Source organism: Prunus mume, linkage group LG8 (assembly GCF_029339155.1).
Source record: "Prunus mume cultivar Tortuosa linkage group LG8, ASM2933915v1, whole genome shotgun sequence".
In the NCBI taxonomy this organism is placed as follows: domain Eukaryota; kingdom Viridiplantae; phylum Streptophyta; class Magnoliopsida; order Rosales; family Rosaceae; genus Prunus; species Prunus mume.
The window spans coordinates 6,151,997-6,175,543 of record NC_142705.1 but is presented as its reverse complement, the minus strand read 5'-3'; the positions used below and the strand labels follow the sequence as shown (position 1 = coordinate 6,175,543).

Below are 23,547 nucleotides of genomic sequence, written 5' to 3'. Positions count from 1 at the left end.
ACTTGTAAATCGCAACACGAAATTAGGATGGTTAATAAGAATATAAACATGGATATACTGTTATTATTATTACATTCAATCTAATTAGCAAATAATTAGGGAAATTTTCAGCTTGTATCCCTAAAAATGTTACATTTGCTTCCTTTTCTTCTCCAAATAGTAGTGGTTTCTCTGGAAATTCAGAACTGCCCAAACCAGGTGCCATAAGCCCAACTCTGGCCACAGAGCAGCAGGGGAGTACAATGGGCAGTTAGAAGTTTGCCAGAGTAGGAAATTGCTCAGGCGGGTCTCACCCGAAGTTCGGATCATAATGTCTGGATCAGGTGCCACTGCCATGTACAGGTGCTTCTCAACATCGACCAGCTTTACATTAGGAATTTTGTGTGGCAACTTCTCACTCTCTTGAACATCTTCAATCAGACCATTGCAAATTCTACTTGCAACTTCACCCCCTTTATCTTTTTCAACATGATTAACGGTTGTATTTTCCTTCTCATCCGCCTCATCTCTTTCACTGCAAGGTTTACTGGTATCTAATGCTGCTTTTCCATCCAAACTGCCGTTGCATGATTTATGAACATCACACTCCATCACACCATTAATCTTCTCTCCCTTTTGAACTCCATAAGTCACACCATTGCTAACCTTGGTTCCATTAAATGCCTGAATTTCATTCCTTTTCTCATTGCAGGATTCTTGTACAGCATGAACAATCTCATCACATGAAGTATAGGCCACACAGATCAAAAGCACAGCCTTGGAGTTGTTGGCAGTAGCCTTCATTGCCTTTTCAGCAGCAACCCTGACAGGCTCATTCAGAAGTTTCAAGTTACCAATAAAATATACTCTGATACCATATTGGTTAACAATACTTTCTTTCTCAAGCAGCACCTCAATCTTCTCCTGCAACAGATCCATTAGAGTTTGCACCTCCTCGGGCCGTCGCTTGAAATTATCAATGCTGAAGGCATAAACTGTTACATACTTGACTCCCAATTCATAGCAGTACCTCAGAATGGACATGAGAGCCAAATATCCAGCTTTATGACCTTCCGCTACAGGTAAGTTCCTCCTCTTTGCATACCTTCGGTTCCCATCCATGATGAAGGCAATGTGCTCAGGAATGGGGCCCACAGATACGACGCTAAACATACATTTCCTCAAGAAAGTACCTAAACCCCCCAACCTTTGGCTTGCACCAATAGCGCTTTTCTCCATCGTCTGATCTGGCACAGAAACCGACCCTGCTGATGCTGAAGACTAATAAAACCTCAGTCAACATGAAAACTTAACACCCTCCATAAATAGAAGAAAATTATCAAGACATGTTTGTTTGCTTGAGAGAACAAGGCCAAAACGGAAAAGAAGACTAAGATACATAGAAACAAGAAAACGAAGAATATTTTCGGAGAGTGTTTTCTGAGAGTATTTTTGAAGAATGAAAACAAGAAAAAGAATTTGCATTTTCAGGATTTAAAAATACATTTGGTAGATTAATTAGAAAATATTCAGAAAATAAAAATGTGTCTCATAGTACAAATTGAAAATTTAGAATAATATTATGTGAGTTATTTTTCAAGAGTATTTTCACTAATTTCTGTTTTGAAAAAATATTTAAAAATATTTAAAATTTAACAAATAAAAAATTCTATTGTTTTTTAAAAGCTAAAACTATCTTTATCTCCTTTCTTTTTTATTCCTTTTCTTTCTTTCTTCCTCTCTTCTTCCTCTCTTTGTTTTTTTTTTCTTTTCTTCTTCCTTTGTGTCTTTTTTTCTCAGTTGCAGATTTGTGTGATTATAAGTTTTTTTTTCTTGAAATTTTGGGGCTGATTATGGTTGGAAGGAGGAGATTTGATTGTTTTGGATATAATTTAATTGGATTGTTTGCTCATTTGATGGAAAAGAGTTGGCTTTGATTTGGAGAACTGAAAACAAAAACGACTTTCTGGCGTTTTCAACATTTGTTCATACTTTTATTTTCATTTTCAAAAAACAATATCAGCTTGTTTCTCAAAATAACCCACCAAACACGTTTTCACATTAAAATAGAAAATAAAAACAGAAAATGGCCCTTGAAAATGATACCGAACGGGCCCGTCTGAAGCAATTTGTCAAACACTAGGGAGGACACCCAACTACACGGGATTCAAGAACATCAAGTCATATTATATATCAATATTTCTCGGTGATCAATTTCGTGTTCAACAAAATAGCTCAAGCAACAAAGATATACTAGAGAAATTCAGTCATATACGTTAAAAGTACTGTCTTTTGTACGTAAAAACTGAAAACCCACCTCAACCAAGTCCAAAAATAGCATTAAAAGTAATTAACTTTTTTCAGGAGTCAAAAGCTAATTTTGGGTTCCAACTTCCAAGTAATGAACACATAAAACCCCAAAACAAATTTAAAGTTTCTGAGAGCAACCAAAAGAAGAAAAAGAAAATATTCATGAAGAAACATCCAATCCAATCACACAACACAAGCAACTTAATAAGCGTAAAGGACTTACATGAATATACTGATCAATGAGCCACAGGACGTCGGCCTCTGGCGACCCAATGAAGAACTAAGAGAGTTGAGGCCTATATATAACATACAGAGTGAGCCAATAAGCCACATAAACACCCATTTATTTTAGAAAAGCAGAAGAAAAACTGTGATCGTAGAAAATGGAGGATAATGGTGAAGAACACAGAAAACCACGTAAAATACGAGTGTGAGAAGAAGAGTTTAGAAGAAAGTGATGTTTGGTTTTCCGTAGAAAATTGAGAAACTAAAAGCATCCACCCATACACATACACACAGAAACACAACACTACAAAGTTACAAAAGCACTCAAAAGAAGCCAAAAGGAAAGGTACTTCCGTCACCTCCTTTTTTAACATTTTCTTCTGCGCTTTGTCATTTGTGGGGGATTTTTTTAATTAAAAAAGAAAATTAATTATTCTAGTGCCACCACAATTTTAAGACATGGCCGTGAATGTTTTGATATTAAAAAATTGTCACATCATATGATCAACTGATGTGTAAAATGAGATCTCAAGACTTGTGGCACACTGAATGCGTTGTTGATTAGATAATTGTGGTCCGTAAATACGATACAAATAGTGTATTATTGTAGAAAACGATGATATATTTTGTGAAATGTTTTTGTAATGTTTTTAGTTAAGAATGTTTAACTTAGAACAAAATTAAGGTGATCCATAAAATTAAAGGACATGATTCATCAATTGCGTTTTAACATTCTCTTTGCAGTTATGAAAGTCATATTACCAGTTTAAACAAAACTTAATATATTAATCTTCGAGAACAGCATGCGATTAACATGAACTGTCCTCTCCCCCCGGTTTTTAGGATTATCTGGTGCCGTGGTTGCATAGGTTGGGCGACAAACCAATCCTGCATGTTCCAAATGCTCGCCAGCTGCTTAATATTTCCATGTAATTGCATTATTGTTGTTAACAATGATTATAATGTGTGAAACCAATAGTTGAGTGACAGGTGGAGCTTGATAGATTTGTGCTCTGCTGAAGACTAAAGAATATTGTGAATTTGTGATTGCTTGGCAAAAAAGAAAAAAACTGTATGTTTTAACAAACAATCCTCCAATTCATCAAAACTGGTGGTGACTACAGGTACAAAATTGGTTATGAATTTCAACAATTGCTACACAAAAAATTAAAAAATCACCATGGAAATTGACAAGAGAAAGAAAAAGATGAATGTTCAAGCATTTTAAATTTTGATGCCTGAACATACCAACTTGCTGTATCCTTAGCGCTTGGTCTTGATGACAGGTTCCTATGCAATTGACATTTTACCTCATTTACTCAGTGCCATGATACCTAAAGTGAAGCGGAGACCGATGAACAGACTGTTTATTGCTTCCAAAACTAAAAGTAGGTTGCGCAGATGCAAGTCTGGATTGCTTTGGCTTCTCCTTGATTGCTTGAATCTTTTCCAATTCCTCCACAACTTCTTTCATGGAGGGCCGGCTTTTAGGATCCGGTGCTAGGCACTTTTGAGTAATCTGTGCTGCTTGTAATGCTGCCTTGAAGGCATATTGACCTTCCATCCGCACATCCAGAATGTTTTTCAGCTTTCTTTTATGAAGGAGAAGTGGTTTAGCCCACTCTACCAGTTGTTGTTGCTCCTTAGGGCGCTTCGTATCGAGTGCTCGTAACCCTGTCAGAATTTCAAGCAACACAACTCCAAAGCCATACACATCGCTCTTCACATACAAATGACCTGTTGATTTGAGGCGTGGATGTTAGGCAGCGGATTTACTATACTAAAAGAAGATAAAGCTGGACTTCTTTTACTATTTTTATCTTAAACGCATGTTCATAACAGAATGCATTTTAAAGCTGTCTCATTTGTCAATCCCCCTAGCAGAAACATAAAATATTCTGGTTTCTTTGTGTTTGGTTTCCAAAATCAGACCCCTTTTTACCCTGGTAGTTGCACCGAAACTCTCAAAGTCAAAGGCCCAAGGGCTAGTAAGTATCGGTAGTGAGAAAGAGGGTTTATCAAGAATCTTATTATTAGTGGATTTTTCTAAACCATGCATCATATATGAAGTTTCCAAAAACCTTTCATTTTTGTTAGAAATTCATTACCTGTTGCAATGTACTCTGGAGCAGCATAGCCATAGGTGCCCATAATCCTAGTCGAAACATGTGACTCTCCACCAGCCGGCCCCAATTTCGCTAATCCAAAATCTGAAATTTTTGCATTGAAATTCTGCAGAAAAGAAAAGAGTGTTTGATCAATGTTATGTGCATGTACAGAAGATTTTTTTTTAAAAAAAAGCGGCAGCTATGTTCTTATATGTTACGATTGTTCCTATCTTCTCAGGAAGATAAATAATAGAGCAGAATATATAATACTAATGAGGGGTAGAAAGGCCAAGATATAATAAGAGTACAAACCCCATCAAGCAGTATATTTGAGGCCTTGAAATCTCTGTATATGATTTGTTTTTCTGAACCGTGTAAGAAGGCTAGGCCCCGAGCTGCTCCGATAGCTATTTTTAGCCTTCTGTCCCAAGATAGTGGTTCAATGCCGGCGCTCCCTACTCGAAATGGAAATTCAAGAGTCAACAAAATGTTGAACAAGCAAATAACTTCAATTTTTAAGTTCTCTGTTTTCACATTGATTTCATACTTCTGAAAAGATGATTCTCCAAACTTCCTTTCTGCATGAACTCATAGACAAGGAGAAGCTCCTTCTCGTCCCAACAGTATCCTAATAGCTTGACAAGGTTTGGATGAGAAAGCCTTCCTAGAAAGTTCACCTCTGACTGCATTATCAAACATGGCAACAACAAAAAAACATAATTAGTTTCAACAGAAAATGTAATTCTGAAAATATGCAGGAAGAAGAAAATGGGTTATGCAGCATGTGCCAAATTTTATAACTAGGATGGCAGTCACAAATATGGAATTCAAATCACACCACAAACTAGGATTGGGATTTTAAAGGATATATGAGTTAAAATGAACTAGATTTTTAAGCTGAATGATCTCAAGACAAAAAGTGTTTACCAGATGAAAATGAGTTGAAGTCCCAGCATGCCGTCATACTAATGTGGTCAGCAATAGCAGAAAATTTAAATACATTATCAAAGCAAAGGACAGGGATTATTAAGAAAACAAGTTTCCAGTTAAATGCTATTACAAGAGTAACACGACTAATTCAATGCATGACTTGATCTTTCATGATTGTAGAATTCTTTGCCCTCATGACTTGCTCACTATCTCTTTCTCAACAGCTAACTTTTTAATCAATTGGAAAAGGACATATAATTAATTTTTTTGAAGTGGGACCCACATCTTTATCTGCTGAATTCCAATGAAATTGAAAAAACAGAGTAATAATACTAACTAAAGGCAAAGGCTTTGCCAAATCATGAGAGTTCATTTAAAAAGTTGCCGTCTTGATAAAGAAAAAGGATTAAAAATACAAATGGTCCAAATTAAAAATACTCAATAATGCAATTAGAGTTGAAAACGGAACCTGCCATTCTTGAAAACCTTGCACACTTTCTGGGTTCAATTTCTTGATAGCAACCATCATTCCAATGCCAACCTTAGAAGGTGCAAGTGTTTTCTCATCCACCCAACCTTTGAAAACTCTCCCAAACCCTCCCTCACCCAGCACTGAATCTGACTTGAAATTCCTAGTGGCAGCCCTCATCTCTGCAAAAGTGAAAACTCTCAAGTTGGGTGAGTCCAAAATCTGCCCATTGGTTTGCTGTGGCTCTTCCATTCTTGGGCTTGATGCCTCTGAAAATTGACTTCTTCCTGCACTGCTGCTTGTGTTTGAAAATATGTTCCTGCTGCTGCTGTGATTTCCAGATGTCCCTGAAAAACAATTGGCACAGAGTTAAAAAGCATCAATCATGTATGGATTTTGATGATTAAGGAAACAACCCATGTAAAAGCATGTTAAAATATTAGGATCCAAGTATGTTGCTTGAAGAAATGAGAGAAATTTGTGAAATTTTCCATGACCCTTTTGAATTTCTTTGTTCAAATGTTGAAGCAAACTGTACCTGTAGTTGATGATATGTTGGTGTTAGGATGAGGATCAGGAGGAGAAGCAGGAGATGTCCAGCAAATACCCATAACTCAATCTTTGTTAACTAATTTTCTTTGGAGTAAATTGAGAACAAGATGAGTATATAAATTGCAAATGGTAGTTGTGGGCAAGGGGAAAAAGGAGAAGAAGAGTGCATAAAGAGAATGAAGTGGAATCATCTGGTTGGCTGGCTTTGGCCTTTTATACATAGTTGGGGTGTTGGACTTTCTGCTCCTAGGAGTTGCCATGAAGCCACTTGGTTGTTTCGTTATTAATTTCTAAACAGGCTGATTTTGGATAATTCTTCTGGCCATTAAAAGACCAAAACTTTCAATTCAGTTTGTAAGTGTTCATACTTGTTTTATTTGTAAATTGTATCCTTTGTTTCCTTCCTTGGTCAACTATTTTTTATATATTTATTTATTTATCCAGGCCTTTTTTCTTTTTACTTGGTTGGCAATGGCAGGCACTAACTGTAGCCTGTAGCAACAGATATTTAACCGGTTTTTGAGAGTCAACGCCCTGTTATCATCGACGTTCTGTGCGTGACAGCAGAGTTTTCTGCCAAGGCTTGCAGCAGCAGCAACATTTTTATCATCGGCCTTTAATATATTTACAATGTTACATTGCATAGAGGCACTCACAAAAAAAAAAAAAAAAAACCCACAAAACATAATTTGAATTCATAATTTGAAAAAAAAAAACACATGCATTATTGAAGAATGTAAAAATACCACTTCGGAAACTTACAAAATAAGATACAATATATAAGTTAGTGGTTTCACTACTTAAAATCAATGCTTTTAACAATAAAATCTTATCTGAGAGTCTACCCATGACTATCTTTATCCGTCTCTTTTAAATTTAGCATTGACTTAAATGCTCTAAACTTTTGAATATTGATGTTATGACTTAGGAGAAGAAACAAAAACAGAATATTGTATCATGTTTTATTAGATATATTATATAAGAGTACCTAAACGTGGACTGCTACAAACCCACAATACATCACGACAAGTTGATATTTCTATTGTTATCTGCTTGATTGTAGGAGCAATGTCGGTCCCGCATTTGAAAATTCTGCATCTATTTTTTCTTTGGGTTCAAAATTAAAATTAAAACATACAATAAGTCAATAAGGTTGAATCAAGCGTTACTAGTCTTCATTCACTAAACCAAGAAGTAAAAATTTGCTTGGTCTCCGTACATACGTGGAAGGGGCAATGTGATGTATGTATGTAGTTGACAAAATAGATGACCACTCAACTTACAAAAGTGGCTTTAATAAATAATTTTTATAAAAAAAATGGAAAAGAAAAAAGAACTTATAAAAAGTGGCTTACAACAGAGCAATCCTCACTCGGAGGACATCATTGATCTTGCTCTAAGCAGGGGATGACCCTACCAACGGTCCAATCATATCTTTCTCATTATTTATGAATTTAATTCATATTTACGTTATCTAATACGTCATAAACTTAGCTCTTACGGGTTCATATAAGTTGATACATTTATTCTCCTCATCAAGTGACATGTAGTCTTTCTACGTAAGTCTTCCTCCGAATAAATTAGGATGAACTAGTGCGACATACCTAACATGCAACATATCTAGAAGGAAAAAAAATATTGTAACTTGAAACATGCTTGACTTTTTTTATTAAATGAAATTAAACGCAAATGAAAGGGAGTTGACGATTGATTGCTTTCTCTTCCACTAGCGTATTGTTAGCAAGCACGCAAATCATGGTTAATTATGACATAGTCTTATGGTCTATTGGTCACTTTTAGTAGAAATTGTATCCCTTTGATTCAATGAGGGATCCAATTATTCTAGCACAGGACCAAAGAAAACAAAATAATAATAAAAGAATGATTCAAGGATTTTGGTTGACGAGGATCTATTTTTGGATTTGAACATGGATTCTCCTTAATATATATTACAAAGGATTTGTCTTTTTGAATTTCCTAAAACGTATATATATGTTTTGAGAGACTGTTTTTGAATATGAAAGAAGAAAAGCGAAAGAAACATCCTCAGACCTCGGTTAGCAATCTTGAACCTCAACCGAGTGAGTCAAACCCAGCCTCAATTATGGCCAAGCAGCAGCCGAAAAAACATAGACAGCCGCAACTGCCACGTTTTACACATGTTAAGGTAACTAAGGCCCGAGACGTGGCAACCACACACTTGCACACACAGCCCCTAGGGGAGAAGTTCAAGTATGAAAGAGGCATGTTCTTCAAGTATGAATGTCATGTAAGCTGTACTTTCTTTTTTTACTTTCAAGGAATGAGGGAAAAGGAAAAAGAGCAGAGTTTTAAGATAATCGTCAAGAGGGGATGAATGCATGTTTTGGGCTTGTCAAACAAGAAACTGAGACTTAAAAGTGTTTTTACATGGAATGGAAGCATACATGAGGCTACGACATGTCAAACAAGAAATTCGTTGACTCGAAGATACAAAGAGCTAAAAAGAACTGAAATGGAAATGCCATGAAACTGTGATGGAAACACAATACTAATAAATATAAGAAACTGCAAAAAAAAATCCATTGGTTTACCAAAAGTAAATATCAGAAACTAAAGAAGAGAGGTTCAAGGCCTTGAACACCAATGCAAGAATTTCAAAAGTGATGTTTTTACCATTTAGAAATGAGTTCAAAAGCTCTCCTAATATTTATACAGATGTTCTAATTGTCAGAGTTTGGTAGGCCCTGGCTTCTGAGAAGTCTAGCTCTATGCCTTCTCTTGAAAACATCTTGCCTGAACTTCTTGGTCTCGGTCTTCATCTCCAAGAAGGGTTTCCTCTCTATACTTTCTTTTTCATTCTCCAACATCCTTTGCCTCTTTGCAACAGCCAAGGCTGCAGCCTGGTTTTCCTGCTGTTGAATCTCTGTCTCTTCCTGTACATTCATATCTATAAACAACTGAGCAAGGATAATAGGCGTCCATATATGCACATCTGTGCGCTTGTATTTGCTAATATGTCAAATGTGCATATTAAGGACTTCATTCATTACACACATAATCTTTCATCTTTTTAATGTTTGGTGAATTTGTTGGCACTCATTTTTTCTTTGGATTTGGGAGATTGATTGTGCCACTTAGTAAAAGCATGTCAATAATCACTCAAAATAAAAGTGAGTAAAACATATCAGGAAGGGTAAATGAGGACCGACCTGAAGATCACGAATGAGACCGTCAAGCGATTTAATTTTCCTATGTGGCCACCGAGGAATACCAAACTCTCTACATTTCTTTTTAAGTACTGTAAGTCCAACATTCAGATTCCTTGAAGCTTCCACAATTGGGAGATCAAAATACTTGGCCAGATCTGATAAAGCGATATTTGCTACATGTTCACTTGGTGCCCTTTTCTTCTTCTTCTCCATAATACCTGCAACCTTGCACCTAACCTATGAGACATCAAATTTAAAAAACGAGCAGAACATTTTTTTAAGACAAAATATTATTGAATATCAATTTCTATGAAAGATCCAGTCTTTTACTACCTCATATATTAGCAAATGTTAGTCAGATTAAAATAAACATATCACTTGTTAGTTGCTTTAGTTTATGGAAATGAATGAAACTTTTAAGTTCTAGCATTCTAAAGTAAGCTTCTGCTGAGACATACTCTAGATTCAGCTCCATATTACTGCAATGCCATAGAAGAAAATACCGAAGAATGCATAGAAATTTGTTTGGTGTCTTCTCACACATTTTTTTAAGTTCAACTCGTGTGGCAATAGAGATAGAAAACAATGGCAACTAACCTGGTAAACTTCTTCCAATTTCTTGATCCTCCGATGATTCAGACATTGAGACTGGACATGGAAGACTGTTAAGATCCAGATCAAGTACGGGCGAACTTCTTATTAGTTGATGGTTATTGTCATTACTCCCTTGGCATGTTTCCTCCCCTGACCTTTGCAATGGTTTTTTGTTGCTCAACTCGAAAATCATCTGAAGATCATTAGCCAAAGCTGGAATCGACTTCAACTTCCGATTTCTGATCAATTGGGAGGAAAGATTGTTAGAATTATGAACAAAACTAGAGAGAAAACAAAGAAATTTGAAATTATCAAAATTTTCGATAGAGGTGGGGGGGTAGCTGGAGCTGGGGTTGAGATTTGGTCTAGAGCAAATAAGGGTAATATCTTCAGCAACCAATTAAATGTGATGAATTGTTTTGCAGAGAAACGTTAGAAATGGAAAATACTTTCCATAAAAGTGTTTTTATGTCCTATGCCAATTGAGCAAGTTATTCTGTTAAAATCCAGGAATTTTCTCCTTTTAGGTGAATTTTAAATATATACTATCTATGTTAAACTGCTATGAAAACCTCAGGGGATCCACATCAAACTCTACAATACTAATCATTTAAGTTTGAAAGAGCATAAATCATTATGAGCAAGTTGCAACACTAATAAAGTGGCCCACTTGGCCATGCTCCAATCTTTGCAAGCCAATCCTGAAAATTCTTACATACAATGGCCTAGTGTGAAGAGAACTTGACCCCTCCTCATAATAACCGGTCACGTAACCAACATGTGTGAATGTCCCCGGTATACAGCATGTAAGGGGTGAAGGCGTGAAAGGGCGTTTTATACACCCATTCGATGTAAGAATTTCTCGTACACTAAAACCTTATATAAAGGGTATCTTTACTCTTTTGTCTGTACCTACTTAACTAGGATTGGTAATGCCTGGAAAGGAAGATAAAGCTGCACATAACAAAGATATTCGAAGAAACTTCCTATTGTCACCATGGAGAAATGGGGAGAGTATCACCATAAATTTCTTATCCAACCATCTCTCTACTTTGCAGGCCCAAACATGAAGTTAGTCATTCAAAAATATACGCACAGAAAGAAAATCATTAACCACTTTATTACAAAGTTTAACAATGCTAAGCATGGACAATGACACACCCCAAACCAAAATAAAAGCAAACAAATTTAAGAAAGCAAAAACAGAGAAACAACATCAGATTTTATTTGTTAGACTGAATTGGGTACCTGGAGACTGAAAGTATAGAAGGAATGCATGTAAAATTAGGAGGACAATTGGCCTGAAATGCAAATATGCAAACCCAACAACCATTGACATGTCCTTCGTGCACTTGGGAAACTGGAAATTTCATCAATCTAAGAAGCGGGTCAGCTGATAACTCCACATATGGCTCACTGGCGGACAACACAAACTCCCTCTCAACCTCATTTTCCTTCCCCTCATCTAATCGGTACACATGCAAGCTCCTGATCAACTCTATCAAAAACCCAACAACAACAAAAAAAAGCTTTTTAAAAGACAAAAGAAAAAACCAACAAGAAGAAGAACAATAAAGGACTAATCTTTGGAGAGCAACAACTGAAATTGATTGCTGAGAATGCTGGGTTTTGATAAGCTTACCCTGGTTGATGGTGTTCTTGAAGACTAAGAGAGATCTCAGCAAATGGGGTTCACAGTCACTGGAATCCATGTAAAGGAAGGAAGAAATATCATGGTTATGGGGTGGGGTAAGCAACACTGCATTACCAGTTAAGTAGTGACAAGAAAACCGTGGGCAGAAAGAGGGAATGGGATGAAATGAAAACCCAGGCTTTGAACTTTTTGGAACAAGGTTTTTTTTGTTGTTGTTGTTGTTGTTGTTGTCGTTCTCAGGTTGCAGACCTTTGATTAGTTTCACAGTTACTTTCACTTGCCCATTTCTCTAGAGTCCTGCCAAGCCAAGCTTTTTCCTTTTTCTCTACTTTCTTTTGTGTTGGCTTTTTCTATATTTTGTTACTAGATGACCAAAAACGTTTTTTTTTTCCTTTTTAGATAGAGATTACCAAAATCTTTATTGCATTATTCCAAGTTTTTTTTTCTTTCTAAAATTTTTAAAATGCTTAATGGCATATAAATGTCACATTGGAATTAAAATTTCCTTGGTCAAAATTTGTAAAACTGAATGCCTCACCTAAATCCAAAGTGGACTACCACATGAATGAATAATTAGTTTTAGCAACTTATTAAATATATAACGAACTCCTATAATGTCGTAACAAGAAACGAACTTTTACCTTATTATTTCTGTAACCGATTATAATTGTAAATTTTTTATATAATAGAACGATAATTGTGACTTATGTGCATATGCAAACACATACTTACACGTGTACAAAACACAAAGTCAATCATCATAGTTAAGTTAGTTGTTTATGATTCCTACAACAATTTCATGACAATGATTGTTTGTATCTTGAAAATAATATTGTTCATCCAATAAAATATTGGTGCTTAACTTGAAAGAGCTTCCCTAAATAAAAACCTTTTGGCTAACATTATAAATATATTTTCTAAATGGTAATTTGACTAAAAAAATATTCTTTTGTTAGTAATTGCTCCTAGCCATTAAGAGAGAGGACACAAAATTGGCTTCGAAAACTTTGTAAAATGGACTTCCGAGGTTTTGAATTTTGTCACGTAGCTACTAATACACGCAGACTGCCACTCTAATCTCTGTACTGTTCTGACCCACTCAATTGACATTACAGTGCATCGTTCATCTCTTAAATTACCTGTTATGCCATGGAAAAACTTGCACTTACTAAATTAACCTTGGAATGACCCAAGAATATTCCGCTTCAGAATGTTGGATTATCAAATTATGGCGCGACGGTAGGGGCACATGTGTCAAAGAAAAAGAAAACTGGGTCCCGATTCACAAAAGCCAGAGCAACTACCTTTGGCTTTGGGCATGTTTGAGAAGCGGCACAAAGGGCGTTACAAATGAATTATAAAAATAATTAAATTCAGCTCCTTTAGTAGTATGCAATTTCCAGCAAACCAGAAACTGCCATTGAAGCTCACCTTTTCATGAGATTGGACGGTTGGGACGGTTGGGCTCACCGGAACCTCAGTGTTTCTTTTTTGTGATTTGCTAATAAGGCCTTTCTTATTCTCTAAATTGCTGGTTCCAAATTTTCTTATGCTATCATCTAGAACGATGTTCTCGTTCATTCAATGGCGATGAAAAATAAACACGCAGTCAGAAATGAATTGTCAATTGTAACTGGAGGCAAGATAGCTAACTAAATATATTTTGAACTTCGACACAAAATGCTGGCCCTTTTGGATATCACAATAAAGTCAAAGTAGGGCTCCGGGCAATAGCAGTACAATTGATAATGGGTAATGCTTGCCAAATTATAGGAAGCAAGAAGTACCCTGCTTCTTGTTCTAGCATACAAGATGCTAGCAGTCATGTTTCCACGTCTGCAAATTCCTGCGGCAATGCATTCGAGGGGATGACTTAATGCCCTAGTACAGCAGACACTGACTTGAGTCCAACAAACCACCATTAGTTCCCTAGACTAAGCTCGGTATCATCCTCTGAATTCTCAGGCACCTCAGGGGAGGAGGGTGTCTCCGGAAAGAATACCTCATCTGGATACATCTTCTGGAAAAGCTGTCAAGTACCAGCACCAACACCAAATTTTATAAGGGCTTAACATTAGGTGATATGTAACAAGTAATTAGGCATAGTGAAAGTTATCAAACTTAAGCCAGTTAAAAGAGGACATACCACCACAGTTGATTCTATCAGATCACTGAAGTTAATATTTCCATCTAGCATCGGAGTGGAGATGATATTTTCATATTGACCCTGAAATCAATGCAAATCAGAAAAGGCATCAAAGGTCATACCTATATCAAGATTTATGTCGCATTTACAAAAACCAGTACAACATGGTTCTAATGTCTTTCCAAAAAGGTAAACATTATATCCACATCACATGTGCCCTTTTTCAGTTTGATCCTCAAATCATCCACAGATGAGAACAAGTCATTACATTGCCATCCTCAAATTTAATACATCTATGAGAACACATCATCCTCGTCATCATTGCTAAACATCAACGGAGGCAAAGAACAAAAAAGCATCAAACAAGCGAACAATCACAATGCAAGACATAGAATTACTGAGAAACAAACTTTTGTGCAGACATACAGTGGGCACCGTTGTGAGCTCCTGAATGTATAACATGCTCCAAAGCAGGGTGGGTTTTACTTCTGCGTCTTCACTACCAGCTGCGGAACCACTTTCAGAAACAGGAAGGGTGAGAAGAGCATTCATGGCCGCATGAAGCAACCTTTTCCCCTGTCCTGCATCATCACATAAACCAGAAAAGTACAACACAAACCTGAAGAAGAGATGGTAAACAAAGTCAAATTTAACAGATTCCTGGAAAGCGTGAGGGTGGGTATCTAATATCTAATCCATATGTACAATGGTAAATAACCGGTATGGAAACTCTTTTTTTAAAGACAATCCCAAAAGAAGAAAGAATAGCAACCATGACTAGATAAGAGTCAATAACTATTAACAAGTTGATATACTTCGCGACCTAACATTAGTCATTTCTAGGCAATAGGACCAAGTATTTAGGCAGTTCCATATCATAACTACAGGAAACCAAAGGCTTGACCATTTTTATTTTTAGAGCTTAATAAGTCAACCAATTTGGGTTCCTTAAATATACAGTTACAAATCCACATATGTAGGTGGCAAGTGGTGCTTCTTTTTCATTGCTTCAGGGTAGTTGGTCTATTTGATCTCATTGCCATAGCATGGAGGACAGATATGATGTGCCTAACGTATACTTGAAGTTGTACATGTAATGCATAATTACCAAATATTTAGCCATCAAGATATTAAAAAAGGTTAAAAAGAATGTCAAGATAAAAGATAAAAGAAAATGTGTATATATCTCTGTGTCAACGCAGAGAGAGGGAGAGAATTATTATTTTCAAAGATTTAGCATAAACATACATGCCTGATGGACAAACAGCCATTTGGTCCAAGTCGCCTCCTATCTGGAGAGCCCGAATTGAAGTATCCTGCTCAGGAAACAAAGCTGGGGGGGAGAGGGGAGGAAAGGAGACAAACAATTTTAGTTCTATTATTCAGTTTCAACAAAGCACACTAACATAACCAGAGTTAATTCTTACATCTAGGAGGATATATGAGCAAAAATTGTGATATATCTGGCTTCAAGGAACTGTTAATTATACATATTCCCCTAGCCACCTTTCTTTTATCATCTTTCAGACTTAAAACTTGAAAACTTTCTCTCAGGTCTGGGGGAGATGAAGCTGGTGGCAAAGGGACTATGAAGGTTGGATCCAAAACCAGCTGATGACTAAAAAAATCCTCGCCTGAAGCTAATCTAACACCTTTGTACTGTCCACTATTCTGCAAAAGTCCACGATACACATTAACTAATTTGCAACTTTCAGGTAAAAATTTATTTCAATAAATATGTTACATCAGAAACAACAATAAGTACACTCATGCCCATACCTGGTCCATAAGCAGAGCAGTCACTGGCATTCGCAGAACCTGCATTAAAATAGTTTTCAGACAAGGATAACCATTCCAACTGTATGTATGTATGTTTATCTACACTTCCAGTGAATGTAGGAACTAATGCACATGAACATAACTCCAACTCCTATAAAAGTAAATAAGTAGAGCTAAAACATTAAGCTAACCCACCGTTCTTTTTACAAACAACATGATTCACAATTTGTGAAATGCACAGAGTTGGAGACGAACCAAAAATTTCAACAAAGAAAAGAGTAAAAGTTAAATAAGACCACACATATAGGCTAATAATAAATAAATAAACAAGGGTGGACATATATGAAGAAGTATGTACAGGCCAATAACTTCAGGATACTTTTTTCCTTGAAATTAAGTAACAGACACTTCCGCTTAAACTTACATAAATGCAACCTTTAACAGCAGCGCGACGGCAAAAGGCTTGTGATAACTCCCCAATACCATAAGTAGGATAAAGCAAAGCCCCAGACGCACCATACCTAAGAAGAACAAGAATGATAAAGAACCTATTAGTGGCATACTGAGTAGCATCTTTTATATAACTTTGAGTCCCATAAGTATTGATTCAAGGGACACATCAAAATCAGTTGGCTCACTTAAGAAATACAACACATCTAAGAAGAAAAGCTCTCTTTTCTGAAATTTTAATTTCAACGAAATTGACAGGATTACGCCCCATTCATACTTCCTTATTGCTTCCCATTCTAGACGGATGTACATATTCTCCACAATCATAAACCATTGCCATCAAACATTGTGGAGTTTCGTCATTTTTTTTGTTACTCAAAGACTTATTCATTCAAACTGAGCCTAGATCATGGATGAATAAATAAACTCATTGATAGTATAAATACTACTGAGGTACTGGGTCGAGCATCACTACAATAGTACTACACAGTACCTAAAATGGCATATAATAAACGTTAAGTACAAAACATAATAACAAAACTAACCTGCCAATTGAATTTTGGTAGAGGGCTAACCGCTCCATCCCATCTCTGGTCTTAAGCACAGATTTACAAACTTCCAAGTTATCTTGATCATAATCTACCATGCAAATGGCATACAGAATAATCCTATATGGAAGAAACAAAAACAATCTCAGAATACGGAAATAAAAACTCTTCGAGGTGACGAAACCAAACAGAATAACTCATTTGAGAAACAGTTTTCAGGATAAAAACGACCCCTTTCTTGGTGTAGACTATTACAAGGGCAACCAATGCTTGCTTTGTTTGAAGGAAAAACAACAGAATTATAAATAATAATAAAAACTACATTCCCTTTTTCCTTTTTACGATAAATAATGTAACAAGCAGCAAAGAGTACTAATGGGTATCTATAAACGTTTCAATCGCCAACTGCTCACTGAATCAATGGGGAAAACTCAAAACCCCAGTAAAGCAAAGCAATCTTATCAAGACAAATGAGACATGGGGAAAAAAAAAAAGTGCTGTAACTAACAGATAGAGAAAGGCAATGCGATCTGTACGATTTTATCTTGGGCGGCAACCGCATCTTCTTCAAGAACTCAACAAAGGGGCTCTCCAAATCCTCCTCTGAAATCTTCGAACTTTCCCTCCCTTCATCATCGCCGTTAGAGGCTCCCAAATGCCGCTGAACAAGCTTGAAGAACCTCATGAGTTGGTTCTTCTCTAGAAGACTCAAGCTCTTGTCTTTGAATATTGCTGATCGAGAGTCCGGCACATCACAAAGCCTCCCACTTCCATCCCAAATGAAGCTCGCTTCGATGCCCTTGAAATCCAAATATGCGTTTATGCCCGATTTGATCAGAAGGTCGGTAGCTTTGTCGGCGCAAAGAAAAACCCTTGGCCCGCCAAGGTCGACTCTGAATTTTGTGGAATGTTGTGCTAGTGTTTCGGGGGCATAGTTGGCAGTCTCAACGTTGGAATATAGGGATCGGAGGCTGAGATTTAGGGCGGTGAAATCATGGCTGCTACTTGCAGAGGTGGTATTGGCGGCGGTGGTGGAGGGTAGGTTAGCATGGTAATTTAGGAAGGAAGTGAGGTCATTAAGGTGTATAGAGGCGGAGTGGCTGCCGTAAAACTGGTTTGGGTCAAGGTGGAGGACGGTTTTTCCAGTGGCAGAGGCTGCGGCGGCGATTACTGATTCGGGGATGCCTGTCCCAACAACGATAAGGTCAAAGGTTGTGGTTTCAAGTTCGATTGGAAGGTACGAAGGTAATTCAGTCATGGCACTGGATGGGGATGGAGAGAAATTTCAGAGGGTAAAGGAAGAGCTCTCAGCAAATAGAATTTCTGTACTCGGCAGAAGAAGCTACGGCGACCAGCAGTGAAAGATGAAGAAGAAGCAAGGCGTGCTCGGAGAGTTTAATGAATAATTTCAATATACCAAAAATGACCTTGAAATGATACTCTCATTTCTTTCTTTGGTTCTTGAAGTACAGAACAGAGCCCAACTAGTATAAATTATAATGTCTAAAATCATAAGTCCAACTCAGGTCAGGTGAGCTCTACTGCTCAGAAACAGGAAATGCTCCATAAATTCTATGAGGATCTTCCCCATTGGAAGGAAGTAGTGCATTCCTCTTCTTTGCCTTTCATGGAGTTGGGGATCAAATATAATCTTCAAATTTGATTTTTGCTTATGATCAGCTCAGCACAGCACTTGACTTGAAATTTGATTTTTGCTTGCTAGTGCTTTAATTTTACACAGAGGAAAATAAGGAATTATGACAGCACCCGCCACTTAGAAATCATATCCATCCAATTTCTTTCATTGACCAAATTTGATTGCTTATATGGCTAAGCGGGCGGTTCAATAACCAAGCAGAAAAAGAAGCAATTACAAAACAGAAAGTAGAACCACAACAACCGTGGTAGCAGATGATAGTAAAGATAACCTACATGTTCCTTTAGTCCACATATGGACTTCAATTTAACCATTTAAAAAGATAACAAATAATGTTTGTATATAACCTAATGAGAAAAATGTCTTAGCCCCACAATGGAAATTTCACATAAAAAAAAGTTTACACAGTCTCTGATCATCACTGCCTTGATCTGGATTCAGCCCGTCTAGCTTCATCTGGTGTCGATGGAAACAGCTCCACATACCTCGACCCAATTGTCATCTTGTCCTTGCACATTGCCTTTTTGGCCTCTTCCGCAGAAACAAACTCAACATATGCCTCTCCAGTAGATTTTCCATCCGGGCGGCAAGCAATATGCACCCTATCTTCTACAACCTTGAATTCTCCAAAAAAATCAAAAATTTCAGATTTTTTAACAGAGAAGGGGAGACCGCGCATCTTCAATATCTCAGTGTACTCCATTTGGTCCTTGTCGCTGAACCTCTTTGATTTAGATGGAGGAGGACTTCCTTGATAGTCATTATCATAAATACCTTCATAGTTTACCTCCGCTGCAACAGCATTGTAGTAGTCCTGCCTCTTGCACCGGAAAACTTCGACATACCTCCGCCCCATGTTCTGACGATCTCTATGAAGAGCAAACTCAACCTGCATGGGTCCGGCAAAGACTACAAAGGCCTCTCCTGAGAAGCGTCCATTCTTGTTGACCAGCAACACATCAACAATATCCAGTCCCGCAAAGAACTTGAAGATGTCGATATCAGTGCAGTTGAAAGGAAGCCCCCTGAGACGGGCCACAGGAAAGGCAGGGGGCTGATAACCCCCACCATAGTTGTAAGGTTGAAAGCCACTTGTGCCGCTGCTCACTGCGAAGTAGGGATTCGAGTCCATCATTCTTGGTCTCTTTGAGCCGACCTCGTACCCGTCCGAAACCCCCCCGCTTCCCAACATTGCCCTTAATACCCAAAAAAGAGAAAATCCCCCACTCAACCTGTTAATAAAACCAAACCCAACCCACACTTCCCTGACACCTAATGTCTAAAACCCTACATTTGTTATTCTCAAAAAATATAATTATATCTACCAGCCCCATATCAAACAGACAAAAACAGAAATAACCACAGATGCATAACAAAGCATAGAAAAGAAAACAGCTTTTCCTAGATATAAGATATCAACCAACTGATGCTACCAAACGCAAGAAACCATATGAGATGTCACATGCAGAAGCATTAGGTTCGCATTCACACAATTGAACATAGTTTATATATACTCTCAGGTTTTAATAATATAGAATCAATTTCTCTATCCATTCCACCATGTCACAGACTGCTCATGAAAATCATAAATTCAGTAAATTTTAGGCTAAAAAACTACACTTTTAGTCCTTGAAAGATGGATTAAGTTTCTATTTGCCCTTACTTCCGAACAGGTAAAATGGGCCCTTTACTTATTTATTTAAATTGAGTTCCCGTTGCATAGTCAATGAGCTTTGCAACGGTTCACCTGTCTTTCTCATATGAGAGTTGCAGGGATTTTGTTTGATGAATTACATAAATGGTTAATACCAAGCCAATCTCTATGTATTTTACTAACTTGATGAATGAGAAAAAGACCCAAATATGTTTAGGTTAGATTAAAGCAAACACGTATCAAAAACTAAAATTCCCAAAACTCAATTCTACGTGAAAATACAAGAGCCACGAAATCAAATTATCAAATAAACCAATTCCTCTTCCTCGTTAATTTTCTTAATCCAAGACGCATCAGAATCAGATTAAACCATCAATCAGGTTCCAAGATAATCAATCACAAATTTAGCAACATAACGAAGCAAAATAGCAACAAGAAGATCACAAGAAACACACAGATATTTGAAAGATGCAGACAAAATCGAACTAGGCTTACCCTCTCGATCCGTACATGGCTGCGACGATTTGAGTCTTCGAAGGCAGCTGCGACTCTCTAAAGGAGAAGGAACGACTGAAAAATCGAATTATTAAACTGTTATCTACCAAACCCTAACCAAGCTTGTTTGAAAGAGAAACCAAAATTATCGAGAGGCTCCTTAAATATTTGCCTTTTTGTTTTTGTTTTGTTGTTGGACTGTTTGATTGGGTTGATGGCCCAAAGGTTTCTTGGGCTTTAACCCGACCCTCTACACTATGATCTGGGTCCAACCCAAAATAACATGTGATGCAATCCAAAGTCATTTTGATGTATGTGTATTTTCTGTTTTTGGATTTAAATTTCCAAATTTGTGGGAATTTTTTTTGGAGTTCTCTACTATTTGAACGCCATAATTGAGAGATTTTAAACTCCAAAATTTGTGGGAATTAAATGACCAGATTGATTATAGGGCCAGTTTTGGAATATATAAAAATTAACGCGGCATGACGTTTTAATATTTAGGCTTGAATCAAAAAAATGACACACAATAGTATACATGAGTTTAGTCAGGTGGCTAGAGTAACGAGTCCACCTTCTTATATCAAAGTTCGAATCCCCATCCTCATTGATATTTATAATTTTTTAAAAAAAAATTCCCATAAATTAGATTAAATAAGAATAGTCCTCACCTCAAGACCAACGCTCCAGGGACTAGTTTGCAAATGGAGAAAGACCTTTATTGGGGTAAAAGAGTGACTTCATAAAGCCACAAAACGGGCAGAAGAAAACAAATGGAGGGAGAAGCCCACAAAGCATGAGAAGTCCAGAAACCAAACCGACACCAAGGAATCTCGAGTTTGGGGTTCGCCAAATTTTTAACGTTTTCGGGTTTGGTCTCCTGCAGCAGTTAAATGAACGTGCCAACTATCTATATTTAGGTACTTTTATCTTTTGACCAAAAAAAGGTGCTTTTATCTTTATAATATTTTAATTAAAAATTAAAAAAGAAAGACCTTTATGTTTCAAAATAGCATTTTTACTGCATCTTTGGACGAACCCCAATGCCAAAAACATTTGAACAAAAGTCTTGGAATCTGCTCTGCGAAAAGGGGCCAGTTTACAAGCCAATTAAAAATTTAGGATTTGGCAAATGGGACATAGATTAAGAAAATGCCAGCTTGCTTAGGATTTGGTAATCCATTTTAAGCAATAAATTATGCTTGTTAAACGACTCTTATAGCAAGTCTGCTGGTGACCCGAGAATTATAAATATCCATACCCAAAATATAAAAGTAGAAATCTCATCACGTGCCAAAAAAAAAAGAAGAAGCAAAAGCTGCATTTGAATAAAATATAAGACCCACTTGATTAAATAAGGACCTACACCTACCCAATAATTCAGTCCACAAAACATGGACTTGGAAGAAGGCCTCTCGTTTGGTGGATTCAGATAGATCATGCTTCCAAGAGAAGCAAGGAACCAGAAAAATGAAAATGGAGGCTTGGAATTTGGCCGAGGCCAAGCTACCAGCAGATCGGAGAAACCGGGAAGCTGGCATGGATCTTGATGTACACAATGCTGCAGAAGAGGGCAATGTTGATGCCCTTTGGCAGCACAGAGAGCACGTTGACCAAGTGTTAACCCCAACCAAGAACACAGTTCTTTCTCGCTGTCCTGGTTGCTGCTGTGAGCAGCTACTGGTTTATAACAAGGAAAACTTGAACGCTTTACACATTGTTATAGCTGATGATGATTCTCTGCTGCCGACACTGAAGGTATGTAAAGTACGCATTTTTTGTTTACTTTAGAAAGGTTAGCTGGCTGCACTTTTCTAATTAGACAACTCCGTATGTACACCTAACATTTATATACGTACATTTATACAGGAGCGCTCAAGCGCAAAAGCCGAAATGGAGGAGGTGGAGGAGAAGAAAGGTGGTAGTAGCTGCAGGGGATTCAGTGTGTTCAAATGTGGCAAAGACGCTGATGTAATATTGAAGGAAGTGAAAGAAGCTCATCTGGTAATGGCTACATTGATAGCAACTGTGACTTTCGTAGCGGGTTTCGCCATGGCTGATTACGAAAGCGAAAAAGGAGGAGGCCAAGCAAGTCCAGCAAGAAATGCAGCTTTGATAGTTTTTGTTGTAACAGATGCACTGGCCCTGTGTATGTCGGCTTGTTCTGTCTTGATGCACTTTTATTTGCCAGGGCCGGATGCCATTGTTTTGTCCTTATCTTCGACCATGTCCGCCTTGATTTTCATGGCGATTGCATTCATTTCTGGGGCATATGCAGCATCAGGTCATTCTCCGCGGCTTGCCGTGGCGGCTAGTGTGCTTGGCTGCTGGTACTTTTGGGCAGCTTTCTTCATGCTTGGCCGTCCGTCTGCCAAAGCTTTTCTGAGGCATTTTAATCATGCTGCCACTGCAGCTTAGTTGAACCAAAGATTCTCTTCTTGTCTTGTTTTTTACTTTGATTTCTAATCTAATCTAGGCTTTTTGTCACATGTCCAAAGTTATCTGATCTCTTTCTAACTTGAGGTATCAAGTAAATACTGAAGCAGGCCAATGCATGCCACAGAAGACAACGCGATATTTTACTGGATTGTCCTCATGCCAATTAAATTCAAAGAAAGGGTTTTGAATATAGTTGAATTTTCTACATATTCTACGAACAATGAACTCCATGAACATGGATCTAAAAAGCTATGCAGACCAATAACACAAACGAAATGTTCTATTGCTCTGTGATTCTCTGTTTAAGGTTTTTATCTACCTGTTTCCATGTTATGAGGCTTGAAATCGTTAAAGTAAAATAAACAGA

The 23,547-nt window shown here is 37.3% G+C and overlaps 6 protein-coding genes across 9 annotated transcripts; 1 reads left to right on the top strand and 5 right to left on the bottom strand.

Annotated features, from left to right (window-relative positions):
* Positions 1 to 2: 2 nt before the first annotated feature.
* On the bottom strand, positions 3 to 2,759 carry LOC103340332 (dehydrodolichyl diphosphate synthase 6). 2 transcript variants are annotated; one of them, XM_008243731.3, is made up of 2 exons: positions 2,513 to 2,759; positions 3 to 1,260 (listed from the first exon to the last, which is right to left on the bottom strand). In XM_008243731.3, the coding sequence occupies exon 2, from the start codon at positions 1,216 to 1,218 to the stop codon at positions 130 to 132; it is 1,089 nt and encodes a 362-aa protein (XP_008241953.2). In that variant the 5' UTR covers positions 1,219 to 1,260; positions 2,513 to 2,759; the 3' UTR covers positions 3 to 129. The 2 variants fall into 2 exon arrangements, with proteins under 2 accessions (XP_008241953.2, XP_008241952.2); XM_008243730.3 differs by having other exon boundaries at positions 3 to 1,253; positions 2,513 to 2,758.
* Positions 2,760 to 3,591: 832 nt separating this feature from the next.
* LOC103340331 (putative serine/threonine-protein kinase PIX13) lies at positions 3,592 to 6,778 on the bottom strand. Its single transcript, XM_008243729.3, has 6 exons — positions 6,560 to 6,778; positions 6,022 to 6,368; positions 5,170 to 5,305; positions 4,935 to 5,077; positions 4,623 to 4,746; positions 3,592 to 4,251 (listed from the first exon to the last, which is right to left on the bottom strand). Exons 1-6 carry the CDS (start codon positions 6,630 to 6,632, stop codon positions 3,830 to 3,832), a joined length of 1,245 nt encoding a protein of 414 aa, XP_008241951.1. The 5' UTR covers positions 6,633 to 6,778; the 3' UTR covers positions 3,592 to 3,829.
* Positions 6,779 to 9,090: 2,312 nt separating this feature from the next.
* Positions 9,091 to 12,313, bottom strand: RKD5 (RWP-RK domain-containing protein). Its single transcript, XM_016796405.2, has 5 exons — positions 12,001 to 12,313; positions 11,607 to 11,856; positions 10,362 to 10,597; positions 9,765 to 9,982; positions 9,091 to 9,488 (listed from the first exon to the last, which is right to left on the bottom strand). The coding sequence occupies exons 1-5, from the start codon at positions 12,068 to 12,070 to the stop codon at positions 9,276 to 9,278; spliced, it is 987 nt and encodes a 328-aa protein (XP_016651891.2). The 5' UTR covers positions 12,071 to 12,313; the 3' UTR covers positions 9,091 to 9,275.
* Positions 12,314 to 13,646: 1,333 nt separating this feature from the next.
* REP (Rab escort protein) lies at positions 13,647 to 18,422 on the bottom strand. Of its 2 annotated transcripts, XM_008243727.3 has the most exons (9): positions 17,472 to 18,411; positions 16,933 to 17,055; positions 16,362 to 16,458; positions 15,938 to 15,976; positions 15,586 to 15,829; positions 15,407 to 15,491; positions 14,585 to 14,777; positions 14,159 to 14,239; positions 13,647 to 14,041 (listed from the first exon to the last, which is right to left on the bottom strand). In XM_008243727.3, the coding sequence occupies exons 1-9, from the start codon at positions 18,191 to 18,193 to the stop codon at positions 13,934 to 13,936; spliced, it is 1,692 nt and encodes a 563-aa protein (XP_008241949.2). In that variant the 5' UTR covers positions 18,194 to 18,411; the 3' UTR covers positions 13,647 to 13,933. The 2 variants fall into 2 exon arrangements, 1 of the variants encoding a protein (XP_008241949.2); XR_514716.3 differs by lacking the exon at positions 13,647 to 14,041 and having other exon boundaries at positions 14,188 to 14,239; positions 15,411 to 15,491; positions 17,472 to 18,422.
* Positions 18,423 to 18,820: 398 nt separating this feature from the next.
* LOC103340327 (RNA-binding (RRM/RBD/RNP motifs) family protein) lies at positions 18,821 to 20,898 on the bottom strand. 2 transcript variants are annotated; one of them, XM_008243724.3, is made up of 2 exons: positions 20,742 to 20,898; positions 18,821 to 19,788 (listed from the first exon to the last, which is right to left on the bottom strand). In XM_008243724.3, exons 1-2 carry the CDS (start codon positions 20,756 to 20,758, stop codon positions 19,011 to 19,013), a joined length of 795 nt encoding a protein of 264 aa, XP_008241946.2. In that variant the 5' UTR covers positions 20,759 to 20,898; the 3' UTR covers positions 18,821 to 19,010. The 2 variants fall into 2 exon arrangements, with proteins under 2 accessions (XP_008241946.2, XP_008241947.2); XM_008243725.3 differs by having other exon boundaries at positions 18,821 to 19,699; positions 20,742 to 20,893.
* Positions 20,899 to 22,093: 1,195 nt separating this feature from the next.
* On the top strand, positions 22,094 to 23,240 carry LOC103340326 (protein ACCELERATED CELL DEATH 6-like). Its single transcript, XM_008243723.2, has 2 exons — positions 22,094 to 22,499; positions 22,611 to 23,240. The coding sequence occupies exons 1-2, from the start codon at positions 22,212 to 22,214 to the stop codon at positions 23,157 to 23,159; spliced, it is 837 nt and encodes a 278-aa protein (XP_008241945.2). The 5' UTR covers positions 22,094 to 22,211; the 3' UTR covers positions 23,160 to 23,240.
* Positions 23,241 to 23,547: the final 307 nt, after the last annotated feature.